At 44.6% G+C, this 24,166-nt stretch overlaps 1 protein-coding gene across 3 annotated transcripts in view; it reads left to right on the forward strand.

Annotated features, from left to right (window-relative positions):
• The window catches only part of SPTBN1 (spectrin beta, non-erythrocytic 1), a 277,913-nt gene that overhangs the window by 90,774 nt on the left and 162,973 nt on the right, over positions 1–24,166 (forward strand). The window contains exon 1 of one of the 3 annotated variants that reach the window (XM_053245886.1): positions 12,123–12,758. The exons of the other annotated variants lie outside the window; for them this stretch is intronic. Coding sequence (XP_053101861.1) covers positions 12,650–12,758 — 109 coding nt within the window. The 5' untranslated portion in view covers positions 12,123–12,649. Of the gene's footprint in view, positions 1–12,122; positions 12,759–24,166 lie in introns of those variants that run through there. 3 annotated transcript variants of the gene reach the window in all.

A 24,166-nucleotide genomic window follows, 5' to 3' on the forward strand; every position in this document is an offset into this window, starting at 1 on the left:
AAGCTGATCATGGGGAAAGGATGAATTTAGCCTGGTCTTCATTGTCTTGTCTCTCCCCCACCCCAGTTCTATATTCCAACATTACTGGAATGAAGTGGGGTGGAATAATGGCAGACTGGCAACCAGAGACAGTGTGGTGTAATGCTTAGAGAGTTGGACAGGGAGGGAGACCTGGGTAGCATCCCTGCCAGTCATAAAGCTTATTGGGTGACCTTAGGCCAATCATTGTCTCTCAATCTTACCTACCTTACAGGGTGGTTGCAAATTTAAGACGGGGGGACTGTACGTCTTGCCCAGAGTTCTTTGGAGGAAGGGTAGGATGAAAATGGGAGTGATACTAATAGGAACATAGGAAGCTGCCATATACTGAGTCAGACCATTGGTCTATCTAGCTCAGTATTGTCTTCACAGACTGGCAGCAGCTTCTCCAAGGTTGCAGGCAGGAATCTCTCTCAGCCCTATCTTGGAGATGCTGCCAGGGAGGGAACTTGGAACCTTCTGCTCTTCCCAGAGTGGCTCCATCCCCTGAGGGGAATATCTTACAGTGCTCACAGATCAAGTCTCCCATTGAAATGCAACCAGGGCAGATCCTGCTTAGCTAAGGGGACAAGTCATGCTTGCTACCACAAGACCAGCTCTCCTCTCCACATTATTCATTGATGATTACTCCCAGAATAATTGTGCTGATCTTGTTTAAAACCTTCATAAAACCATTGAGGGAATGTTGTCGTGATTTGTTAGAACATAAGAACAGCCCTGCCGGATCACACCCAAGAATGCACAGTGGCCCACCAGATGCCGCTGGAAGCCACAGGCAGGAGTTGAGGGCATGCCCTCTCTCCTGCTGTTACTCCCCTGCAACTGGTACTCAGAGGCATCCTGCCTTTGAGACAGGATATCAGGATATCCTGATATTTGGGCTGGGACAGAGTTCCCTGTAACAGGGATTCCCAGACAGTGTTGACTACAACTCCCATCATCCCCAGCTGCAGTAGTCTTTGGCTGGAGATGTTGGGAGATATATAGTCAATATCATACAGAAATCCCTATTACAGGGAAGAAGGGGCTGGGGTATCATCAATATTTAATTTTATTTATTTATTGGTTTTAAAATTTTAATTAAAAATTTAATTTTATTCAATTTATATACTATATATACCATCCTAGTGTGGCTCAGGGCAGTTTTCAGAACTGATAACCAGCTCTGAAATGTAAGTGTGGTTTGTACTATGAAAAGTGATCCCAGGGGGAGTTGGTAGAGTTCTGAGGTGATGTGTTGAATTTGTGCAAACATACTGAGACAACCTAGACAAAATAGAGTTTCGGCCCTACTGAACACCAAAGGAGGTGTTCAGTCTGTTACATAGGAAGCTGCCATATACTGAGTCAGACCATTGGTCCATCTAGCCTAGTATTGTCTCCACAGACTGGCAGCGGTTTCTCCAAGGCTGCAGGCAGGAATCTCTCTCAGTCCTATCTTGGAGATGTGCCAGGGAGGGAACGTGGAACTTTCTTCTCTTCCCAGAGCGACTCCATCCCCTCAGGGGAATATCTTCTAGTGCTCACACTTCTAGTCTCCCTTTCATATGCAGCCAGGGCAGACCCTGCTTAGCTAAGGGGACATGTCATGCTTGCTACCACAAGGCCAGCTCTGTTCTGGATGTCTTAACTGTGCAATGTGGAGCTGTACCTGGACCTCGCTTTGCTCCTGCAAAACCAGGTAGCAGTTGTGGCCAGGCGTCCTTTTAGGCAGCTTTGTCTTCTGTCCTTGCTGCAGTCTTTGCTGGAGAAAGCAGACCTGTCCACTATCGCTCATGCCCTGATCACATCCCGATTGCAGCAGTCTAAATCATGGCCCTGGCCCAATTAGACTGTTGAAATGCAAGCAGACCTTGCCAAGGTGCCCCGTGCCTTTGTCACTTCATGACTAGTCTACTGCAACAGGCTCTATGTGGGTCTGCCCTTGAAGACCCTTCAGAAATTACAGCTAGTGCAGAAGGGAGTGCCAAGGGTTCTGGTAGAGTCCAGTCCTTTGGCCCATAGCACTCTGCTGATGCACCGGCTGCACTGGCTGCTGGTGTTTTTCCAGGTGCAACTCAAGGTAGTGGTTTTGACCTTTAAAGTCCTTAGCAGCTTAGGGCCAAGCAGGGGCGCAGCTGGGAGAGAGGGGGCCTGTTTTCACCCCTCTCCCCGGTGGCCCTTCAGAATGAGGGAGATAATGATGAAAATAGGGAGGGGTTGAGCTGGGGGCCCCTCTGGAGCTTGGGGGCCCAGGTTCTTTGAACCCATCCGCTCAATTATAGCTACGCCTCTGGGGCCAAGATACCTGAAGGACCACCTACTCTGATATAGCTCAGCTCGTGAGACCATGTAGGGAGACTGCTTCCCACCACCATCTGAAACATGAGGGTCAGTGGCATGTGGGTGAGCCTTCTCAGTATTGGCCCTGGCCCTCTGGAACTCCCTGCCCCTTGATCTGAGTTGTGTCCTTCCTGTTCAGTTTTAAATGGAATTGAAAACCTTTTTATTGCAGGAAGCCTTCCTTTAATTGTTTGCATGCTTCTTGTTGACTGCCTCATTTTAATGATTACTTTTTACATTGCACTCTTATGGTTTTATAATACGTTGTGCTTTATTGTGTTGTGCTTTATTCTGTTGCCTTTTCATGGTTGTTGTATTGCATATTTTATTGCCATACATGGGTCTCCCTTGAAGAGTATTTTGAAAGTGCAGTTGGTAGCAAATGTTGCCATTTGTTTGCTGATGGAAGCCTCTCAGAAGGAGCTTGTTCAAACCATTTTTTCTTCTCCTCTCTGTCCTACTCTTGGATTGGAACACAAGTTCCTATTCACCAGCTCTGAGTCCCAGATATGAAACAGACCCTCCTCTGCCACAACTGTCCATTTTTCTCTTACAGCATGCCACACTAGAGGTGCCTGCTTGAGAGGAAAGCGGTTAGTAGGACCAGTCCAGAGAATTGTGGGTCATGTGGCAAATGCACCCTTAGACAAATCCACCCTTTCGGCCATAGAGTTGGGGTGGCTAGAGTGGTGCTGGTGGCCGTGGTGCCATCAACCGCAGCAGAGGCGAGCAAGGAGGAAAATGGCTCCAGTCATGCTGCTCTTACAAATATATATATTTATTTAAATATCTCTATATCTCGCCCCAAACTTGCAGCTTTGGGCGGTTTACAATTAAAATCATTTAAAACATTAAATCAATTAACAATTAAAATCATGTAAAAGATTAAAAACATTTAAAACCCAGTATTAAAATTAATTAAAGCTATAAATCTAATTAAAAGCCTTGGTGAATAAATGCCTCTTCAGTGCCTTTTTAAACGTTGCCAGAGATGGGGAGGCTCTTATTTCAACAGGGAGCCCATTCCAAAGTCCCGTTCCTGAGTAGACACCAGATGAGCTGGTGGCAGCTGCCGCAGGCAAACCTCTCCAGATGATCTTAGCAGACGGTGGGGCTTATGGTGAAGAAGACGTTCTCTTAAATACCCAGGGCCTAAGCTGTTTAATTTGACACCTAATATTACTCACTTCACCTGCTGCATGGTAACATGACTCACTTCACCCTTGCAGAATGGGTTTACCCTTGCAGAATTGCTGCCAGGGTAAAATGGGGCAACCCCCAAGCATATCACCCCTTGTGGGCCACAAATGTGACAAATACAAAATCCACTTTGATCATAGCGTTCACAACTGCAGAGGCACTTATTTGCATCCATAAGATGTTATTTGAGATACTCCATCAGCTAAAACAAAGAAGTGAAGTGAATTCTAAAAGTCCAGAAGCAACAAACCAGGGACCACATGAGCCACTTATGACCATTCCAAGGCCCTGCCAAATAATAAGAAAGTAAACAGGTCGAAGGCTTGCAGCAATTTTGGAGGCATTTAAACTGTACAAAAACTTGTTCCAGCAATGCTCCTTTGGCCCCCACCCTGAAACGCACGCTGGCAAAGATCCCAGCTATGGTAAGCTGTAATCATGTGCTTTTCTCTCAGCCAATGTGGCCAAGTGTTTCTGCAACTCACCCACAGGGCAGCAGGCTGGAATTAGCCTGCAGACCTAAAGTTGCCCATCTCTCTTAAAGGGACATGTGAGTCAAGCCCTTGAGCTGTCTAGCCCAGGACTCTGACAAGCTGTGGTTCTCCAAGGCCTGCAGTAGAGATCTTTCCCATCTCTTGCCACATATAATTCTTTTAACTGTGGTGGCAGAGAGTGAACCTGGGATCTTCTGAATTCAAAGTTTGTGCTCTGCCAATGAGCTGTCTTAAACCTTCTATTGGCTCCCTTTTCAGTACTCTTTTTATGGAGAACCGGCCCAGGTTAAAGTTCAAATCTCTGTTTTTAATTATTTATGGCCTTGGCCAATGGCTTGAGTCACTCTAAACAGAATTCCTCTGTGTGTCTGTTCACTTGCCCTTTGGTGTTTCGCAGAGTTAAGACTTGCATAAGAGCACCTGTTTGCCAAGGGTGGGGCATTGGCAGTTGAATGGGTATGCCTACAGGTGTTGTATACGGCTGGCTTACCTGGAGCTCTTGATTCAGTGTAGCGTAAAAGAAATGTTACAGTGCTCACAATGGAAAGAGCCCGAAGGAGTCAGTTCTACAGATATAGGACGATGATCCAAAGGAACAGTAATTTTGACTGGGTTTCCAAGATTGGTCAATATTACTCTCTCAGTATTTTCATATTTCTTTTTAGGCTGTGAGCCCTTTGGGGAGAGGGAGCCATCTTAGTGTGTGTGTGCGCGCGTCTGTGTGTGTTTGCATGCAAAGTCTTTAAGAACTTTTTGTTGGAAAGCAGTGTATGAATATCCTCATAATAATATATCAACTCTGCTCTATTTTCTTGAGATTTCCCTCAAGCATCCGGTTCCAGGTACAGCCAGACATCTGGAAAGAGAGGCCATGATAACAGTGTTATGAATGGTGAAGCTAATGCAGATGGAAATGGTTTGTCCTCTCTTGTAACACTACAATATGGCTGAACCCTACTTTATTTATTTATTATTAATTAAATTATTATTATTATTATTATTAATAATAATAATAAATTAATAATATGGCAGTAGATTGAGGATAGATAAAAGAAATTGCCTCTTCACATTATCAGAAGGAATTCTGCCATGACAGGAGGAACCTTCAACAGTCCTATGTGTGCATTATATTCAACACTTGTACAAGAGTACAGTGTCCACAGGTACAGATCCACACACAGGTACAGTTATTCACATGTTATGTGAATTAATTTAATTAACCTATGCATTCACTGGCAGAAGATGTGGTAATTGTCAATTGTTGTCCCTGTGTGTACATGTTTTTGTGTGAACAACTGCACCTGTGTTAATTTTAAAAAGGAAGCTGGGTTCCGGCCCCCTGAAATGCAGGGTACAGACCGGAAGTGTATTTCTATGTACCTCTGTTCAACGTAACCTGTGGATAACTGTACCTGTGTGTGGATCTGTACCTGTTTACACTGTACACTCATTGTGTAAGTGTCAAATATAATGCATGATGAATAGGACTGTTGGCAGAACTTCTTCTGATAATGCCCAATAGAGGATATATGGAGAGAGTCCAACATGCCTGCTGCACTGACCAGTGTTCCCTCTAAGGCATGTTCACGTGTGCATGCTCACAAGTTTTTTTGATGTCTACGCAGTAAATTTTAGATCCTGCTCAGGTTGAATCAGGAAGGCTGCATTCTGAATATATGTGCGCACACAGCGTCTTGATACTGCCACCCAGAACAAAACTCATTCCACACACAGACGAAAAAAATTAGAGAGAACACTGGTACTGACACACTTGAACAACCCTAATAATTGATTCCTGTTGAACATGGGGAAAACCTTCCCCTCATAGATGCAGAGTAAATTTGGGACTGTCATTTTGTATTTTCCTTGGGGGAAAAAATTGTTTTTTAAAGAGCCAAAAGATCTTTAACTGGAGAGCTTCAAAAGACCCAGTTAAGGTGGATTTCCCCTTGAAGCTAGTGAGAGTCACCCTCTTTTGCTCTGAAAGAACCCTAGTGGAGAAGTCTCCGTTTTAGTGCACTAAAAAGGGCTAAGTGTGGGGCTGGTCGTGGCTACTGTTGCAAACGGGATGCTGGCCTCAGTGGACCTTGGATGGATTCAACAGAGTTCTTCTTATGCTCTTAATCATGTGGGAAATCCAGACAACTTGTGTGGCGACCACCTTTTATTATCCTGTTCTGAGGTTGGATGTCGAATGTACATTCTCACCTCCCTCCTGTTTTTATGGAAGAGTTGAGTTCTGGAGCTGTTTTTACATTGCTTGGAAGGGATGCAGCCCAGCCTTCTATTTTGGAGACAGCTGGCAAGGGCAAGATTATCAGGAAAGGGCTTTAGCAGGGACAGAGGGATTTGCTCTGCCACTCTCCAACATTGTTCCCCACCAAGTGCACTGACTTGCCTTCAGCAGACATATGGACCTGATGCTTTTGAAGAAGATGCAACTCTCCATTAGCACAAGAGCAAGCAGAAAAGAAGCTGTAATCATGAAAATGAAGCACAAAGAAGAACAGATTATTCCCAGGGTCTGCCTGCAATCAAATTGTTTTCTTAAAGCATGAGGCTGGGCTTTTGCTCCACTACTCTAATACAGCAGTGTTAGTGATCCCCTGTTACATAGTATAAATAAATAATGAAATGTAACCTAAAGTGTTTATATTGGCCAACACTCTAATGCTACAGTGTGCAGCCAAAAGAAGCATGTGTGCAGTACGTGCACTGCCACTTCTGAAGCATGGGTGTTCGCACTTGGGGATCAATATTTGCCAGCCTCCCTCTGGAAGCACTCTGTGTAATGTGCAATTATGTCCTTGAAGGTTGTGTGACCCTCAGGGACACACAAAGTGTTTCTGTGGGAAGGGGGGATTGGCAAAAATCCCTCCTATGCACCCGCGCATATGAAATGGGAGTGCATCCATTGTACGTGTACGTCTTTTGGCTGCATGCGTGCAGCATTGCTCAGGATCTCAGCCACTATATTTTAGAGAGACAATAGCTCACTGCAGCATAAGGAATTATATATTTTTCTAAATGCTAGGGAGTCCTTGCTCTGTACTACATATTCCTGTTTTTACTATCACTTTTCATCAGCATCACAGATATTAGAGGGATGTGATTTCTTAGCTCTATCACCATACTCAAAAGCTTAAGTATAAGGCTATTGAAATAGCCTCATACTTAAGTTTTCTCAATCAATGATGATCGGTCTAATGCTACAATCTTGTACAAACTTTCCTGGGAGAAAGTCCCATTGAGCACAGTGGGACTTGTGTCTGCATAAACATGCACAGGATTTGTGCAGCGGGTAAAGGTTTGCACTGAATGGGACTAACAAATATGTATAAACTGAGACTAATAAATGCCCGAAATTGATATAAATCAGTTTTTTAAAATTCTTGAATGAGAAGCAGCTCTGTAAAGTCAATAGGACATCCTTTGATGGGGACTGTCATAGTTGGAATGAAGTCACAAACCCCACTGTGTGTGAATGTCTTTGGTGCTTTAAACAGACACCCTTCCCCTGTTTGAAGTGAGTGGGCATGCTTGTTTCTGAATACACATCATTATATGCCATTCTGTCTCTCCTGCAAAAATTGGCTTCGCATTTGCTGCATGACTAAAAAAGAATAGTAAAAACTGCAAAAACCAAACAAAGGCAACATTTTGAACTGTTAAAGGGGAGGAAGGAGGAGGAGGGAGAAGAGGCGGGAACTCTGACTCAAGTGAAAAGGTATGCAAGGAAAACTGCTGGTGTGAACAGTATCCACAGTTTTTTCTTTTTTACAACATACAGTCTCAGACATGTGTATTGGGTGAAACAGGAAGTGATCCTGGTAAGATAAAATATCCAGCACACCTAATTGTAAGGGAAATTCCAGTGTTTAGAGACTGTCCCTTGCTCTGTCTTATCACAACACCATAGAGTGTTATGCTTACCCCTTCAAGCCTTTTTAACTGTGACGGATGTTTTCTGCAGTCAGAGGGGCCCCTGCGTGGAAAAGGTCTTTGCATACACAAGATCCTGGCATCCTGAGTTAAAAGCATCGCTGGTAGTAGGAGTCTGTCTCAGACCCTAGAGAGGCATTGCCCATCATAGTAGGCAGTATTGAGCAAAATAGACCCACTGTCTGACTTAGTCAGACAGTGAAAACACATCTCTTTAACCAGGCTTTCTCAGCTTTTAAAAATTTGTTTTTAAATTCTTCTGATTATTTAATTGTTGTTTTTAATAATAATAAATAAAAATAATAAATAATAAAGTAGCTTATCATACAGCTGTCTCTCAGTTTTACTGCACTGCAGTGTTAGGCAGCCACTGGCGAGCCCCATCAGCCCTAAGAGCAGTTCCCTGACTAATTGTTTATTGGGCCTGTGTGACGCTTCAGCCAAAGCTGAATACTCTGCAGAGTCCCACTGGCACTATTCCGAGACAGAGACGACCATTCTAATTGTGCAGTGCTGCTCTTTGCCGAGTGCCGGGGGCTCCTTTAAGGGAAACCGAGCCCTCTTCAGCTACTGCACCATCTTGGGAAAGCGTGCACAGAGTGCTGGGAAGTGTAGCCCTTCCCAGCACTTTCCCCATAGCGCTCCTAAGAAAGGGCTCCATCTCTCTTGATCACGCCCCTCCAGCACTGAGAGAAATGCAGTACTGTGCAGAGGTCAGGACAGTGGGAAATGGTTCTTCTCATGTTGAAAGGTTGTTGCCAAAGTGGCTCCCACTTGAACAATTGTGAAGATCACTGCTGTACAGGATCCGGACACCTTCCTCTGCCATGGAGATGGGGAAATCACACATGTTGCTGCAATATTTTGCTGCTGGCTTATATGTATGTATACCCCAATGTCTCATAACTCAGGCTGCAAGCCTAAACAAACTTAGCGAGGAGTAAGCCCCATGGCACACACTGGGACTTCTGGGTAAACTTGCATAGGGTTGCACTGATGCAATCAGATGGCACTCAGTCTCTTGCTGCTTGAACATATGGACAAATCCAGTCACCTCGTAACAAGACACACAAACTTGCTCCCTCTTGTTTCATCCATAGTAGCTGTTTTATATGTGCAAGTCATCACCTAAAGTTGCAGTCGTCAAGAGATGGACTAAAGATGGACCCATTCCTATGAAACACCCTCTGCATTTCCATGCTACTACCAAACATTCCTCGTGGCAGGGAGACAAGCCACACAGTGGTAGTCAGTCCATGGAGCAAGCAGCAGCCAGTGGCTCACATGGAGGCTAAGGGCGCATCAGCACTTCCAACAAAGTGCTGGTGCTGTGTGAGCATTGGCACTGCAGTCTGCATTAGTGAGCCTGCCGGGGGTGGGTGGGGAATCTTTTTCAATCTCCTCTTCAACCCGGAAATAGTTCCCTGACGGTTGTGGCACCCTCAGGGACCTACTTCTGGCTTGCACAGAGTGCTTTTGGGGGCAGGGGAAGTTGGTGAAAATCACACACCCCTGCGTGCTGGTGCTTCCGTAGTCTGTATGAGAGCCAGTATATATGACTGTCTGTCATTCATTCATTCCTTTTCATCTGGTGATCCCCAAGTGGTTTACAATGCAATAAAAGCAATTAGCATTAAAATCACTGTGTGTAAAAAAGCCACAATCGTATAAAAATAACATAGTAACAGAAGATTGATCCTGTATGCATGTACACAGGAGGAGGAGCAGTCGCAAAAAGTGAACACTTAACTGCCTGGCTCATACTAACTAGACCTGAACGCTCTGGTGAATTATATTGTTTTTAGCAGCCAATGAAAGGTTAGCAGAGAGCTAGCAGCAAAGGGTCTCAACAGGGAGGGCTTTCCATAATCTGGGGCAGCAACAGAGAAAGCTCTGTGCTGTGTACTCAAGGGTCTCTCTTTGCTTCTTGAGGAAATGTTGGGGGCAATATGCTAAATCATTGTAAACCGCTTAGAGAGCTCCGGCTATAGAGCGGTATATAAATGTAAGTGCTATTGCTATTGCTAAATATCAGACTATCTTGGGCAGGATTATTATAGAGCAGGTGGTCCTCTCCCAGGGGCGTAACTATAATAGAGCAAAGGGAGAGAGTGGTCTGGGGGCCCACTGCCTTGGGGGGGGGCCAGAGGCAAGTCACATGACTGACTCCCTCAGCCGTGCACCCGCCCGGGCTTCCTTCAGTTGTATTCATCTTCCGAAATTGACGTGAGTGTTAAGACCTGGAGCTACCGGAACAGCATGTCTTTCTCTAGTACCATTAAATGACTTGCATCGTCCACAATTTACAAAACATTTTTAAAAATAATTTAGGAAGATGTTCTGTTGTGGCACATAGGTGTGTGTGTGTGTGTGTGTGTGTGTGTGTGTATAATTTTACTATGCTTTTTGTTACCACTATTCAGCCTCATTTAAGATTTCTTTACTTCATGAGCGCAGCTTTAGTGAGGGGGCGGCATTTTAAAATCTTGTCTCTGGGCCCACTCCAACCTTGCTACGCCCCTGGTCCCTTCATGCATCTAGGGCCTAAAATGTACACATAGTATGATGTGGAGCAGCTGTCACACCAGAGGACTTTCAAGCAGTCCCTAAGGACATAGGGATAAAGGAAGCAGCCTTATACCAAGTCAGACCATCTAGCTCAGTATTGTCTACAGCACACTGAATGGCTGTGGTTCTCCAACGTTTCAGGCAACTTTGGATTCAGGCAACACAGTTTCTGGCAAAATTTATCTCCCAGCCCTACCTGGAGCAGTCAGGGGTTGAACCTGGAACTTTCTGCATGCAAAGCAGATGCTCTTCCACTGAGCTACGCCCCCATCTCAGGGCGGGACACACACCAGTCCACCACTTGCATGTGTGAATGAGTCATGAGAGATAAAATACCACAAACAGAAGGACTTTTCTATATCTTTGCAATGGAGTCACATTTTGCTGTGAGTCACCAAGTGCAAAGGTGTAGTTGCAAAAGAAGTTGTGAGAGCATTTGCTGCTGCGGCGGACACAACTTCATTTCTGGACTTTCCCCTCTTTATTCCACGGCATCGACCCTGGCATATTTCTTGTTTTTCGTGGAAGCTCATATGCATCCGGTCGCATCGCCTATGATCCAATGTCTAGGGAAAAGGATATTTTAAGAAGAACTGAAGTCTGCATGATTATAGAGAAGGGGGTGGAGTAGATTATCCTAGAACAGCCACATCCACACATAATGCATTAGTCAGATCTATAATTTACGGTGTGCTTGTACCAAAAAGCTCCACTTGGGAACCAAGGCCTTGTGTGGAGGAATGTCCTCATTTTTAATTGAAACACACACAGAGAAAGTACCCCTATTGTGTTCAGAGCATAATTTGTGGAAAGCCATTGGCATAATTACCAGAAGGCAGGAACTTAACTGGAGAGAGAGATCCACGCCTCCCTTTTCAAACGTCAAAATATGTAGCAAGCCCAATTAAAAGGAATAAAACTAAATTGCCGGGTGAAGAGCTTCCCCCCCCCCCGCCCGCGTCTTCCCCTTTTTGCAAAATTCACATTTCCCAGAGATGCTTTGCTCCATTTTTGCCCGATGTGAAACATGAATGGCTGTTACTGTGTCCGCTGAGAGTTACTTTCTCTCTCTCTCCCCCTCTCTCCTTTTGTTTTCTCTCAAGTGTACAAGCCTTGGCGATAAAGGGAGAAAAGTGCCCTCCTTTTCATCCGACAGTAATCTGAGACTTTTCCGTTACGTGAGGCTCTTGACAAAAGGGTGTAATTCCACCAGCTTTGTTTAGGAAGGAACCATTGCCTTTCTCCTGTGCGCTGCTGCCTTGGTGCGAGAGTGTGGTTTTCCTGGCCTTTTCGGTTTCCAAACCGGCCTGGCGGGAACATCCTGCTTCCAGGCCCCTAACCTCCGGGTTGGGAGGGACGTGTCTCTGCGCACTGATGCTTCGGGTTCCCAGAACCGTCCTGGCGGCGCAGTGAATGATCGCTGAGGCCCTGGCCGGGCTCCCCACCCACCAGCCCTCTGTCTTTGGTACAGTCTTAGCCTCTACAATGCTTTATGCTAATGAGTGACATCACCACTAAATACACAGTGAGTGGCTACTGATGATATTGCAAAGCAGCAGAAAGGTCTGAGGTGTGCGCGCGCTCGCTCGCTGCCTGGGGAGGGGAGAGGAGGAGAGGGCAGCCCATGGCTCCGTCCTCCACGCTGCTGCTGCTGCTGCTGCCTCTGCGTTGGCTTTGACTCTGACTCGCAGCAGCCCGCGAGAGGGCTAGTTTGATGGCACACATGCATTAGGTTAAGGCTGGTGGCGACCGGAGGCGCTGAGCGGGGCTTGCATGCAGCCGCCGGGAGGATTGCAATCCGAAACATGCTGGTTTACGTTTGCATGTATTATCCCATCCGTCTGCTGGATTGATTCGAATCGAATGTGATATTCAAGCTCGAGCAGATAAAACAGATCCTTTAAAAAAAAGAAAGGAAAGAAAAAAAAGGAATCCGTGGAATTGGGTTAGTGGCACATTTCGAAGGAAACTGGGATCTGCTTGGATTTATGTTGGAGCAACCTGTGGAGCTTGCTACCTTTCTTTTCCTTAATTTTTTTTGTGTGTGTATGCTGGAATTTAGCATAACACCGCCTCCCTCCTAAATGGAATTACAGAACTCAGCTAGCGTGCCAGGGCCCTTGTCCCCTGGTTACGTTGCAACCGTGCCATATAATTACAATCAGTTAGAAGGAAGATTCAAGCAGTTGCAAGGTAAGCTCCCGCGTCCTGTTTCTTTCTTTCCTTTTTTAAAAGGAGCGTTGCTACGAGATGACGCTCATAAACACGACGGGGTAGTTCTGAGGCTACTAGAAGAGCCCTGGTGGTACGGAGGGAGGCGGCCATCGGTTCCCAAAGCACAGGCATATTGTATCCTCTGGCTCGTGAGGTCTGGTTTCCCTGGTTTCCCTGTCTTTTGGCAGGATGCCTTCGCTAGGTTCAACCTGAAAAGGTGAACAGGAGGCCATCCCAGACCCTGCCATTGAGAACAATAGGACACGGAAATGGGGAAGAGGGAGTGGTCTTTTTGTCTGAAATCCCCTCTGGTGATTTACAGTCTTCAGGTGCTGTGGGGAAGGTTTCCCTCAGATCTTTTGGAATCACCCCTTGCCAAGGCGGGGAGAAAAGAAAGAAAATCAGCCCCCCACCCCACCAATTTATTTAAAACCCAGTGTATCAATCATGCCCCGACCATCCATCCATGTGCTAGAAAGGACCTCACACTTATCTGGGTAAATCTCATTCTTTGCATTCCACTGATTAGGGTTTTCTCTTGGGGGATGAAGATGGAGAGAGATCTTTCCAGTAATTATTTACTGAGTGTATCTTCTTTACCTTTTCGCTTTGGAACAATGTCTCTCAAAAACATTACTGTTCTGTCTAGTGTCAGATGTGATGGACCCAGAATGCTGGAATCGGTTTCTAATTGTATTGAGTATGCGGGTTCTGATGTCTACAGTGCATGATGTGATAGCTCTCTGGCATGAATGAAACAAGTACTAGGTGAAATCTTAAGTTAAGGCAGGTTTGATTTGACAAGGCTCCAAATAAAAAACAACCCCCTCATATATGTGTACATTTTTCTGGAATCCTGTATCCACACAAAGCAGTCAAAAGTTCAAACCACACTGTATAAATTACTTATTTTTACTCTCCACTATCCCACAGACAGAGTTCTGTGGTTCCTGTCAAAAATGGAAAAGATCTTTGTTAGCTCAAAAAATGCCTTCTTTTGGTTTGGTTACTTTCCAGGCCTACCACTTTATGATTTTGTATTTACTTTTCTCTTAATTTCCCTCCCATTTTTTGTAGTTTGTTGATCTTTGTGGAAGTGCTCACAAAAATGATCACATGCTGGATGCACACTGATAAAACCCTGTTAACCTTTTATCACTCTTAAGCATAACTGGCGATTTCTTGGGCCAGGCGGAAATAATTAAGATTCTGAATCAACACATTAGGAAACCGAGGAAGACTTTCACTGCAGGAGATGGATCAGGATCCAAAGAGCTACTTTTAGGCAGGCCTTAGGGTTTGGGCATGCCCAGTATGATTTTCACACACACGCGCACACTCACTCTTTGAACAGAAGGCCGTCACGTCAGATCACAAATTTTATTTATTTATTTATTTAAAATACCTAGCCCGCTCTTCCTCCAAGAGGCCCAGAGCAGTGTATGGTTTTGTGTACCCTCACAACTACCCTGTGAGGTTGGTTAAGCTGAGAGATGACTTCCGCAAATCCCTCCCGTTTCCAAAATGGATCTCCATACTGCACAGGGAGGAAATGAGCTGCCATTCAGGAAGTACAAGAATTATCCCTTGGGCACATGGAACTCATTGCATGATTCTTTTGGGTCCTGGCCATGGTTTCTGGGATGCTGCCATTGATTTTAAAATACTCAAGTGGTGATTTAAGGGATGGGTGGGGAAAGGATGGGTTTTATCACTTTTTAAAGAAAACATTGCTTAAGGAATTCATTTGTGGCCTGTTTCTATCACCGTGCAAGAGCCAAGTTCTCTCTACATGTGGTTTAAGTTGTATTTTCCTCATATCAGCTGACTGTAGCAAACAAACTCACCCATCACCCCCAGTGCTGCTTTCCTGAAGATGACTGTGTGTAATTTCATCTGAAAGAAAGGAAAAAGAAAACAAAACACCAAGGGAATTTGAAGGAAGGTGGGAGGGAGGGCTTTGCAGCAGACCTGTCCCTCACAAAGGCCTGTTTATTTACAGCATATAGAAGGAAGTTGGGATGTGGGGTGGGACGTGTGCTGAAAGATGTTATTTGGAGTGGGATACTTGAAATGCTTTAAAGCAGGGCTGCACAACTTCAGCCTGCCAGCTGCAGTGGGACGCTGCTGCTGTTACTACTACTAAAGTAAAGTGTGCAGTCGAGTCGGTGTTGACTCCTGGTGCCCACAGAGCCCTGTGGTTTTCTTTGATAGAATACAGGAGGGGTTTACCATTGCCATCTCCCGCACAGTATGAGATGATGGCTTCCAGCATCTTCCTATATCATCGCTGCCCGATATAGGTGTTTCCCATAGTCTGGGAAACATAGTTTCCCATAATCTGGGAAACATACCAGTGGGGATGCGAACCCACAACCTCCTGCTTATTAGTCAAGCATGTCCCTGCTGTGTCACTTAAGGTGGTTGCTGCTGCTACTATTACTATTATAAGCTGCTTTTCAGCAAAAGTTCTCAAAGCAGTTTACATAGAAAAACAAATAAATAAGCAAGCAAGTTGGTTTTGTGTCCCAAAAGGGCTGTGCTGGGGTTGGCAAGGGACAGTTGCTCCCCGCTCCACTTAGTATAATAGTTCCACCAATTTAAAAGGTGTCTCTGCTCAGTTAGCAGGAGTAACGCCAACTCCCATCATCCCTCACATAGCTGCTGTGTCTGACTCCAACTCCCATCATCATTGTTGGTTGACTACTGTGGCTGAAAATGTACTCCAACAGCAGCAGCAGGGCCAAAGTTGTGTGGCCCCATTTGAAGGTGTGCATTAAATAAGAAAGGTTCAAATAACCTGCAGTGCATTGCAAGGCCTCTGCTGACAAGTTTTCCTAAATCTTAACTGCCCCGTTGTGTGTTATTTATGTAATTAGATGCATTGCTCATGATGAAGCAACTTTTGTTGTCTCACTTATTCTCAGGATGCTGTGAGCTCATAATAATAATATGCCCCAATGGAGCTAGAGCAACAATAATATGCTCACCGCTGCCTATTAAGGCCATGCATAAGGTGGATTTGGGATACATGCTCCCAGTTCCAAATCCAGTGCTCAGTCAGCTAGACCATATTGGCCTTTAAAAAACACCATGAGGCTCTACACACAATCCATGTGTAGAGCTTAACTGGGCTCTCCCCACAGGTGAGCAGGGAGCTCACCCTGGGTGGCCGAATCGGCCACCCACACAATTACCGGCTCCATCATGGGGATCGGAGGCCATGTGGCTCACAAAAGTCCCACGATGCCCTGCGTGAGTACAGGGGGTCTACTCATGAATCGCCGTGGAGCCATGCCATGGCATCTCACAGTCTTGAAAACGGGGTTAGCAGAGCGCTCGCTCCACTAACCTTGTTTAAGGGGAGAGTGGTTCTCACGATGGGGGAAAACTGGGTTGGGCTCCCTTAGCCTGGTTTTCCCCCATCGTGAAAATAGCTTCCTTGTCTTGCAGTGGGTGCAGAATGCTGTAGCCAAATTGATGAGCCTCAGGTGTGGAGCACATTTCTCCTATTCTCATCAATTTACTGGGTCCCTGTTTGTTTCCAGGTGCAATTCAAGGTGCCTTCTGGTTGCCACCCCAGGCAAACATGATACATGGGTTTAGAGGTATCTGTGGCTTGCCTGTGTTTCTCCTAGAATCTACTCACCTATTGAAATAATTGGGCCAGGCTCCGTTCCGCCTGCCAACACCTTTTGAGGTTCCCATGGAGCAGGGCCTTCTTGGTAGCCGTTCTCAGACTTTGGAATTCTGTGCCACAAGAGGTTTATATTGGCTTGTCCTTCTTGACCTTTATTTGGGTGTCTAAGGCTTCAGTTGTTCTCCTGGGCTTCCGGAACTGGATGGCACTGGAATTCCCCTGTCTATGGTTGTACTGTTCTCACTGGGTTTTTTAAATGGTTTTAGCTGTTTCGATTATATTTTGTGTTTTAATTATGTTGTGTGCCACTCTGAGCTTTTATGAAGAAAGGCATATAAATTTAAGAATAAAATGCAATCTTCTCTTTCATTGTGGAATTCAGATCACCAGGAAGCATGGGCTAGCGAGCATCATGGGCTAGGGAGCATCTCAGCAGCTTCGTTTTGATGCATGGGGTGTCTGGGAGTAGGTGGAGGTACTATGCATCTTCTGAACAGGAGATTAAGCCCAATATTAGTGCTCATCTTTCCCATACTTATGAAGAGCTCTTAAGTTGGGGAAAGATGAGCACTAATACTAGGCTTAATCTCCTGTTCAGAAGATGCACTGTACCACCACCCACACTCCCACTAGGTTCCTAGTCATCTGAATCCAGTAAGTGGAAACCTGTGAGAAAAATGTCCTTCAAGGGCAATATCTGACAGTGCTCACACATCAAGTCTCCCATTCATATGCAACCAGGCCAGACCCTGCTTAGCTAAGGGGACAAGTCATGCTTGCTACCACAAGACCAGGTCTTGTCTCCCTCCACCTCCACTGCTATGTATTAAAGGAACAGCTTAAAGGATATTTGGAGGAGCTGGGTTTGCTTGGAGAGTGTGAACCTGAGGTGTAGGCCCTCCAAGCCTGCTTTCCCTCCCTAAATAGGTTCTGTGATTGAACTATGGGTGGAGGGGAGGTAGAGGGCCCTCTTGGGTGAAGCCCACAAGTGCAACCCTCTTATGTTTTCCCCAGTTCTAGCCAAGTCGTATCCTCTGTCGCCTTCTAAAAACAGTATGTAAGAGGGCAGTCACAAAGGTTTGGGGGCAGGCCCCCCTCTTCCCTCCTGAAGTTCGAGAACTGAAGGATTCTTTAAGCTGTGAGTGACCATGAATAGGTAGGCCCTTGAGATGCACACTTTTCTCATTGAGAGGACAGGGAGGGGGGTGAAGAAAGGGAAGAGGGTTAAGAAAGTGTGCCTCCGTCCTCTTGGCTTGGCTTGAAAGATCCCTGGGAAGCATCTTTTTCTGAACCTCACAGCTTCTCTACCTTGCAGTTTGTTTGAGTGCAGGAATGCTGGTCCATTCAGTTAATTTGCAGCTTGGTGCTTCTGAGCAGAGGAAGAACTGTGTCAAATCATTGTAATACAAGTCCTGTGCTGCTGGCTGTTTCCTTAGCAACCCAAGTGCTGAAGCCAGGAGAACCTCAATTAACACACACACACACACACACACACACACCCCACACACACCAGAAAAAACGTCACTTACTGTGAAGTGAGAGTGTCTCATTTAAAACAGCAAAACATGTTTATGTTGTGAAAACCTTGAATGTATTCTTAGGTGCTCCTAATGCCTCAGGCCTCCTTACATAGCCTGATATTTTCAAAGTGTTTGGTGTTTGCAGTTTTCATTTAGTTATTGCATTTCGTACTGTTTTGTGGCACCTTCCTTTTGATTAGTGCTTTGTTTTATAGTTGTGGGCAGAACTTGCTTTTTAAAAAGATATCTCTCTCTCTCTCTCTCTCTCTCTCTCTCTGTCTCTCTCTCTGTCTCTCTCTCTGGCATGCCAGGAATCCTTTGCAGTGTCACTATGCAACATCGTAGTCACTGCTTGCCAAGAATCTGGGCAGGGCATGCCCTGTTCTTAGAGAATATAGTAACATACAATATGCCCCAAGTCAGGGAATTGGGAATGTACCACATGTGCCCACAAAGTTTGTGCCTAATCTCTTGGCACCATTATGAAAGACAGTCCCATTCAAATAGATTCCATAATTTAATATACCGTTGCTTTTCCACTGGCCTTCTTCAGACCACTGTTTTTCTTTTGTCTCTGGCCTTGAACTCCTACTTCATATGAAGTAAGAGTTCATATGCAAAGGTTTTAATTTTAGATAGTGCTTCTCCCCTACTATGCAAACCCCTGGAATGCATTTACAAAAAATTATTGTTCTCTGGGGCTTTCCCAGAGAAAAGCATTTGAGGTCTGTATGGGAAACCAGTTCCCATGAACTCAGCTTGTGGTGAGCAGCAGCTGATGTGAATTCATTGGGTCACTGAGAAATTCCTGCAAAAGTCAAGCATAAGTAGGTTATTACGAGGGCTATTGCCCATTTTGAGACATCAGTCAATTAATTGCTCAATTAAATCTGCATACTGTACAAGTAAAAAAGATCATTCTGAATCACAAAGCATAATTTATCTTTTCTTTTTGGGTGATGCATTTATGAATTGTGGCAGGCATCATCTTAGAAGCATCGTGCCCTCCTATGTGAGAGGAAAGGGGAAATTTTAAGCTGGGACTTGCCCTCTGTGATTTTTAGAAATACTTGTATGAAAAATAACAAGAAGCATCTCGATTTAAGTTACTCAATAGTGCTACTTAGAAACTACACTATGTCAGTGACCTTTACTGTTTTTCAAATGCAGGTCTTGTCTAGTCAGCTAAAAACCTTCCTTATGAGAGCCATAGCGTGAAAGACCTTTGCACAGTGTTTCGCCATGACCAGGCTTGTGTGGCCCTTTAAGAGAAATGGAGCCATCTTAAGTCCCAGTGCCATCTTGGAAGGTGTGCATGTTCCAGTGCACTGAGAAGTGTATTCCTTCGCAGCACTTTCCCTGTAGAGCTCTGTAGGGAAAGCACTGGGAAGGACTATGCTTCTCAATGCAGCATGCTCACCTTCCAAGATGGTGCAGGACCATGTGAGGGCTCAATTTCTCTTAAAGAGCCCCACCATTGCATGCACAGCACCACGCAATAGCAGCAGTAGCCTTTGAGCAGTGCAAGTGGGCTGTGCAGAGTATTCAACTTTGACTGAAGTTTCACACAGGCCTAATAAACAATTAGTCAAGGAGCTACACTTCGAGTCAGTGGGAGGCACCACTGGCTCCCAGCCCTTGTAATGAAGAACACTGCTCTATAGGACTATTTAATTTCAGTAGAACTACTCAAGTAATTTGGTGTAGATGCTGTCTTAAAAAACAAGTTCTAGTAAGAACTAATCAGTCTACTTTCCTTTCATTGTCTCTACATCTGGACTAAATTTGGTGCAAATTGAGGTCCACAAGTTAGATCTCTTATGCCTCAAATGCTCTTGTGTCCGCCATCTTGGATCGGGGTGGATGTTGTCATTACAAACTGCATCATTGAGGTGTCCCTGTATGTCATTCACTACAGCTGTTCCAAATTTGATTCAAATCGGTTAGACAGTCCTCAAGTTAGTGCACTTGTGCCTCAAAGGTTTATGCATCTGCCATCTTGGATGGGGGTGGGTGACATCATCACAAATTATACCATTGGGGCATCCCTATGTGTCCATTCAGCTGTAGCAAATTTGGTTCAAATCATTTATAGACTGTCCACAAGTTAATGCACTTGCGCCTCCAAAGTTTACATGTCTACTGTTTTGAATTGAGGTGGATGACATAATCACAATCTTCACTGATGAGGTGTCCCTATGTGTCCCTACAGCTGTAGCAAATTTGGTTCAAATCAGTTAAGCGGTTCACAAAAGTTAGCCCACTTGTGCCTCAAAGGTTTATGCATCCACCATCTTGGATCAGGGTGGATGACATCATCACAAACTATGCCACTGAGGTGTCCCTATGTGTCACTCACTGCTATTTTACCTTATTTGGTTTAAATTGGTTAGGCAGTCCACAAATTAGCTTGCTCACGCCTCAGATGTTCACGTGGCCACCATTTTGAATTGGAGGGGATGACATAATCACACTCCATGCCATTAGGGCATCCCTATGTGTCCCTACATCTGTAGCAAATTTGGTTCAAATCGGTTAGGTGGTTCACAAGTTAGCGCACTTGTGCCTCAAAAGTTTATGCATCCGTCATCTTGGATTGGGGTGGATGACATCATCACAAACTATGCCGTTGATGTGTCCCTATGTTTCCCTTCAACCGTACCTGATTTGGTTCATATTGATCCAGGTGTTGTGAAGTTGATGGGACACACACACACATACACACAGAATGCCGGGTGGTCTCATAAGCCTACTGCAAAGTAGGCTAAAAATCTGCTGCTAGGTTAATTGGGGGCACCCTTTGGTTGATTACAAGTTTTTAATAAGCTATAATTGACTAAATATTGAAACCCCAGTTACTGCTGGTAAGTGAGACAGGTGTTTGATTATGGGCAATCCAGAGTAGTCCATCACTGGTCTGTCCTGTGACACACTTCAGTGGGAATAATGCTAAAGGAATTTATTACTGGCGAAACCAGACCTTGGTCATGTATGAGCCTCTAGGGCCTGCTTATAAAACTGATCTTGTTGATGCGAGAGGCTAATACCCTGCTGAGAAATACTTTGAAGAAGAGTCCTGTGTCTATGCACTGTGGTGTGGTATAGGAGATAATTAAATGGCCAAGTGCCATAACAACTAAGCATTCTGACATTCAGTAGTATTAATTTGCAGAATTTATAGTGGCGCTGTTATCAGTTTATGCAACATGTAATTATAGCACTCGTTACAAAATGCTGGATTGCACAACAGGTGTGGAATTGGCTACTTTCATTAGAGCTTGGAATTATTGGGGTGGTTATGCTTGGTTTTGTCGAGCAGATGAATATGCAGATAGTATGCATGTATTTCTATGGGAAAGGAATACCTGACTCCAAGATAAAGACATTAAGATGCTGAATTTGAAAATTACCTTTAAAAAGTTTCATCAGATCATAAATACAGACTAGGAGGTGTGAAGAAGTAGAAACATTACACATCCAGGTGAAAAGTCATGTGTTACAGAATAGTGTCAAGTTTTTTATAAGGTGTAGTTGTTGTTGTTGGGCTAACCCAGTTATCACAGGTAAGTGGTTGCTTTTAAGCGGTGTCCCCTTAAAAACAAAAACCTTCCTCAGACTCTGCCCTCTTCCTCTACAGAGAGCTGACTGTGCAGCTTCCAGAGCAATGTGGAACACAGGTAGCTCTTGAGGACTAGGAACAGCGAAAATGAGCAGGCACTATGACTGCCATAGTGGGAGGGATCTGGACTTCCTCCCTTCCAATGATTATTTGCAAAGCTGTGAGTGTGTGGGTGTGCCTGCATCTTTCAACATGATGATGTATCTGCCCATTTCCAGTAGCACAAATTGTAATAATTTTTGCAAAAAAAAGAAGAAAAAAGAAGGGCTGGGGCTACATCCATATTTCTTCTCTCCCCTTTTGTTGTTGTTGTTGTTGTTGTTGTTATTATTACTACTACTTGTCTTGGGAGGAATTTTCATGTGGCAATATTCAGCATAGTAGCCAACAATACGGGGCCAAAATCAGCAGCGGAAAAGTGCCTGTGGAAAGGTGACATAGAAAAAACACTTGCAGGGTCCCAAGAAGGACTTGGATGGGTTGGGGTCTTCCATTCTTGGGATTCACCTTTTCCTTGAGATCCACTTGTTACTAGCCTAGTTAAGCAAGTTTAGTTTAGAGATAGCCATTTGCCAAAAACAACAAAGAGAAATCGAAACCCAGCAAACAACCTCTGATAGTTGATTCAGCCTAAAAATAGGTTAAAGCTCTATTTTCCTTTTATTTTCTGTGCAAACCCTGCTAGTGAGTAGAACTCTGCCAGAGAATCATGTGACAGAGACAATTATCTCCTTCTCTTTAAATGTCCAATGCTTCAGAATTGTTTCTAGGCGATCCAGCCATTTCCCCTCTGCGATGTTGCTATACAGACTAAGGGCAAAAGGCCGGTCTGTAAGCTAATGAAAGAGAAATTCTGCATCAAGATAAACCTGAATTCTGTGATATGAATCAGTTATGCAATTTAAGCACATTTGCAAGGTTTCACATGTCTTGCTTCTACTGTTTATGGGAAGGAGCTTTGCAGGGTTGAAGAGCCACCCTTCTGGCCTCTGAGATTTGAAAAAATTAAAAACGGAAGTTCTTCAGAAGTTTGGATTCTGTGACTTTTCTGTGCTTCTGCATGATAGCAGCATAGACTAACGGTCTGACTCTTCTGTTTTTTTGTTTATATGCATGTTACAGCGCACAAGAGGACAGGTCCTTGCCCCAAGGGGCTTACAATTTGTGCTTTGACACTGCCAAGAGAACAAAGGAAAGGGAGAGGAGGCAGGGGAAAGTTTGGGGTCTGTGACATTATGCCAAAGGCCTTACAGAAAAGGTGGACTCTGAGGAGGGATTTGCAGGAAGTAAGAGAAATGGCATCGCACAGGCATTCTGGGAGGCAGGAAGTACTGAGCAAAAGAGGCAGCTGGGGATGCAGGGCAGAGTCACTGAGGGAGCAGGAGACCTTCTGGGCAGCTGGAGGTGGTGGAACTGGAGGAGAAAAGGTCACTGGAGTATGTCACAATATAACAGAGATGAAGTGGGCAAGTAGTGATCCTGCTACATGATCATATTTTCTTACCCGTTTGAGAACCCCTGGTTAGTTGATTGAATCTGTGAGTGTGGATAGGTTAAACAAATTTCCCAAAGCTGCTCGGAGAACTATTCAATCTAGAGCCCTTAAGTTTGGACAATGCAAACATATACAGCTGTGTTTTTGTAACCCGGTCATGACACACCAGTGCTCTCACACTAAAAACACACAACATTGTCTGTGTCTGTTACAGCCAACACAGTTGTGTAGTGCCTGCATTTCACATGGGAGCATTAACCTTGTTTTGGGCACGTATTCCAAAATCTGCTTCTGAGATTTGGGTTCATGAACCAGCAGTACTCAGTGCAAAGTATCTTGGCTGTTTCAGAACGAGAAGGGCTCCAAACTGCTCACTGAGTATTGAGAGCAGGATTTTGCAAACACAGTAAAACAAATTATTTCTTTAAAAAAAAAAACACGTATCAGAAGCCTGGCACATAGCCTTTATTATTAATAAGGAGGCATCTACAAATCCACTTGCCAGCTCGCCAATGGCAAGTGCCCCCAGACTCTGGCGACAGGACACCCAGCACCACACAGATCTCCGCAGAGGTCTCATTTCTACTGCCACTTGAGAAGAAGCAGCAGCAATTTTGCCTGAGCTGTGGGAGAGGGTTCCCACTGTTTCTTACCATCCCCAAATGACAGAAGAGCTGCTTTTCTCTTAAGCCCTCTGCCTGTGTGTCAGGAAAGGATCTGTGGGAAGAGAGGGAATTGGTGGCAAGCACAAATAATGACTGGCTAGCAAGCTAAGCCTAAATTTGGGGATCCCAGTTAACAGGAATATTTCTTTACTACTTGTCAATGGAAGGTTTGTTTGTTTGTTTGTTTGTTTACACACTTCTATACTGCCCCAAACTCGTGCCTCTGAGCGGTTTACAACAAACAAACGAAAAGCTAAAACATTAGTTAAAATAAATGACAACAAAAAACTTAAAACAGTAGTTAAAACAAAATAAATGACAAAGTAAAAGTTAAAACATTACAATGTAAGTTTTTAAAACAACATTTTAAAACAGTGCTAAAACTGTTAAAACAATATTTAATTAAAAACCTGGGTGAATAGGTGTGTCTTTAAAGACTTTTTAAAAA

This window comes from Hemicordylus capensis, chromosome 1, assembly GCF_027244095.1.
Source record: "Hemicordylus capensis ecotype Gifberg chromosome 1, rHemCap1.1.pri, whole genome shotgun sequence".
Lineage (NCBI taxonomy): Eukaryota > Metazoa > Chordata > Lepidosauria > Squamata > Cordylidae > Hemicordylus > Hemicordylus capensis.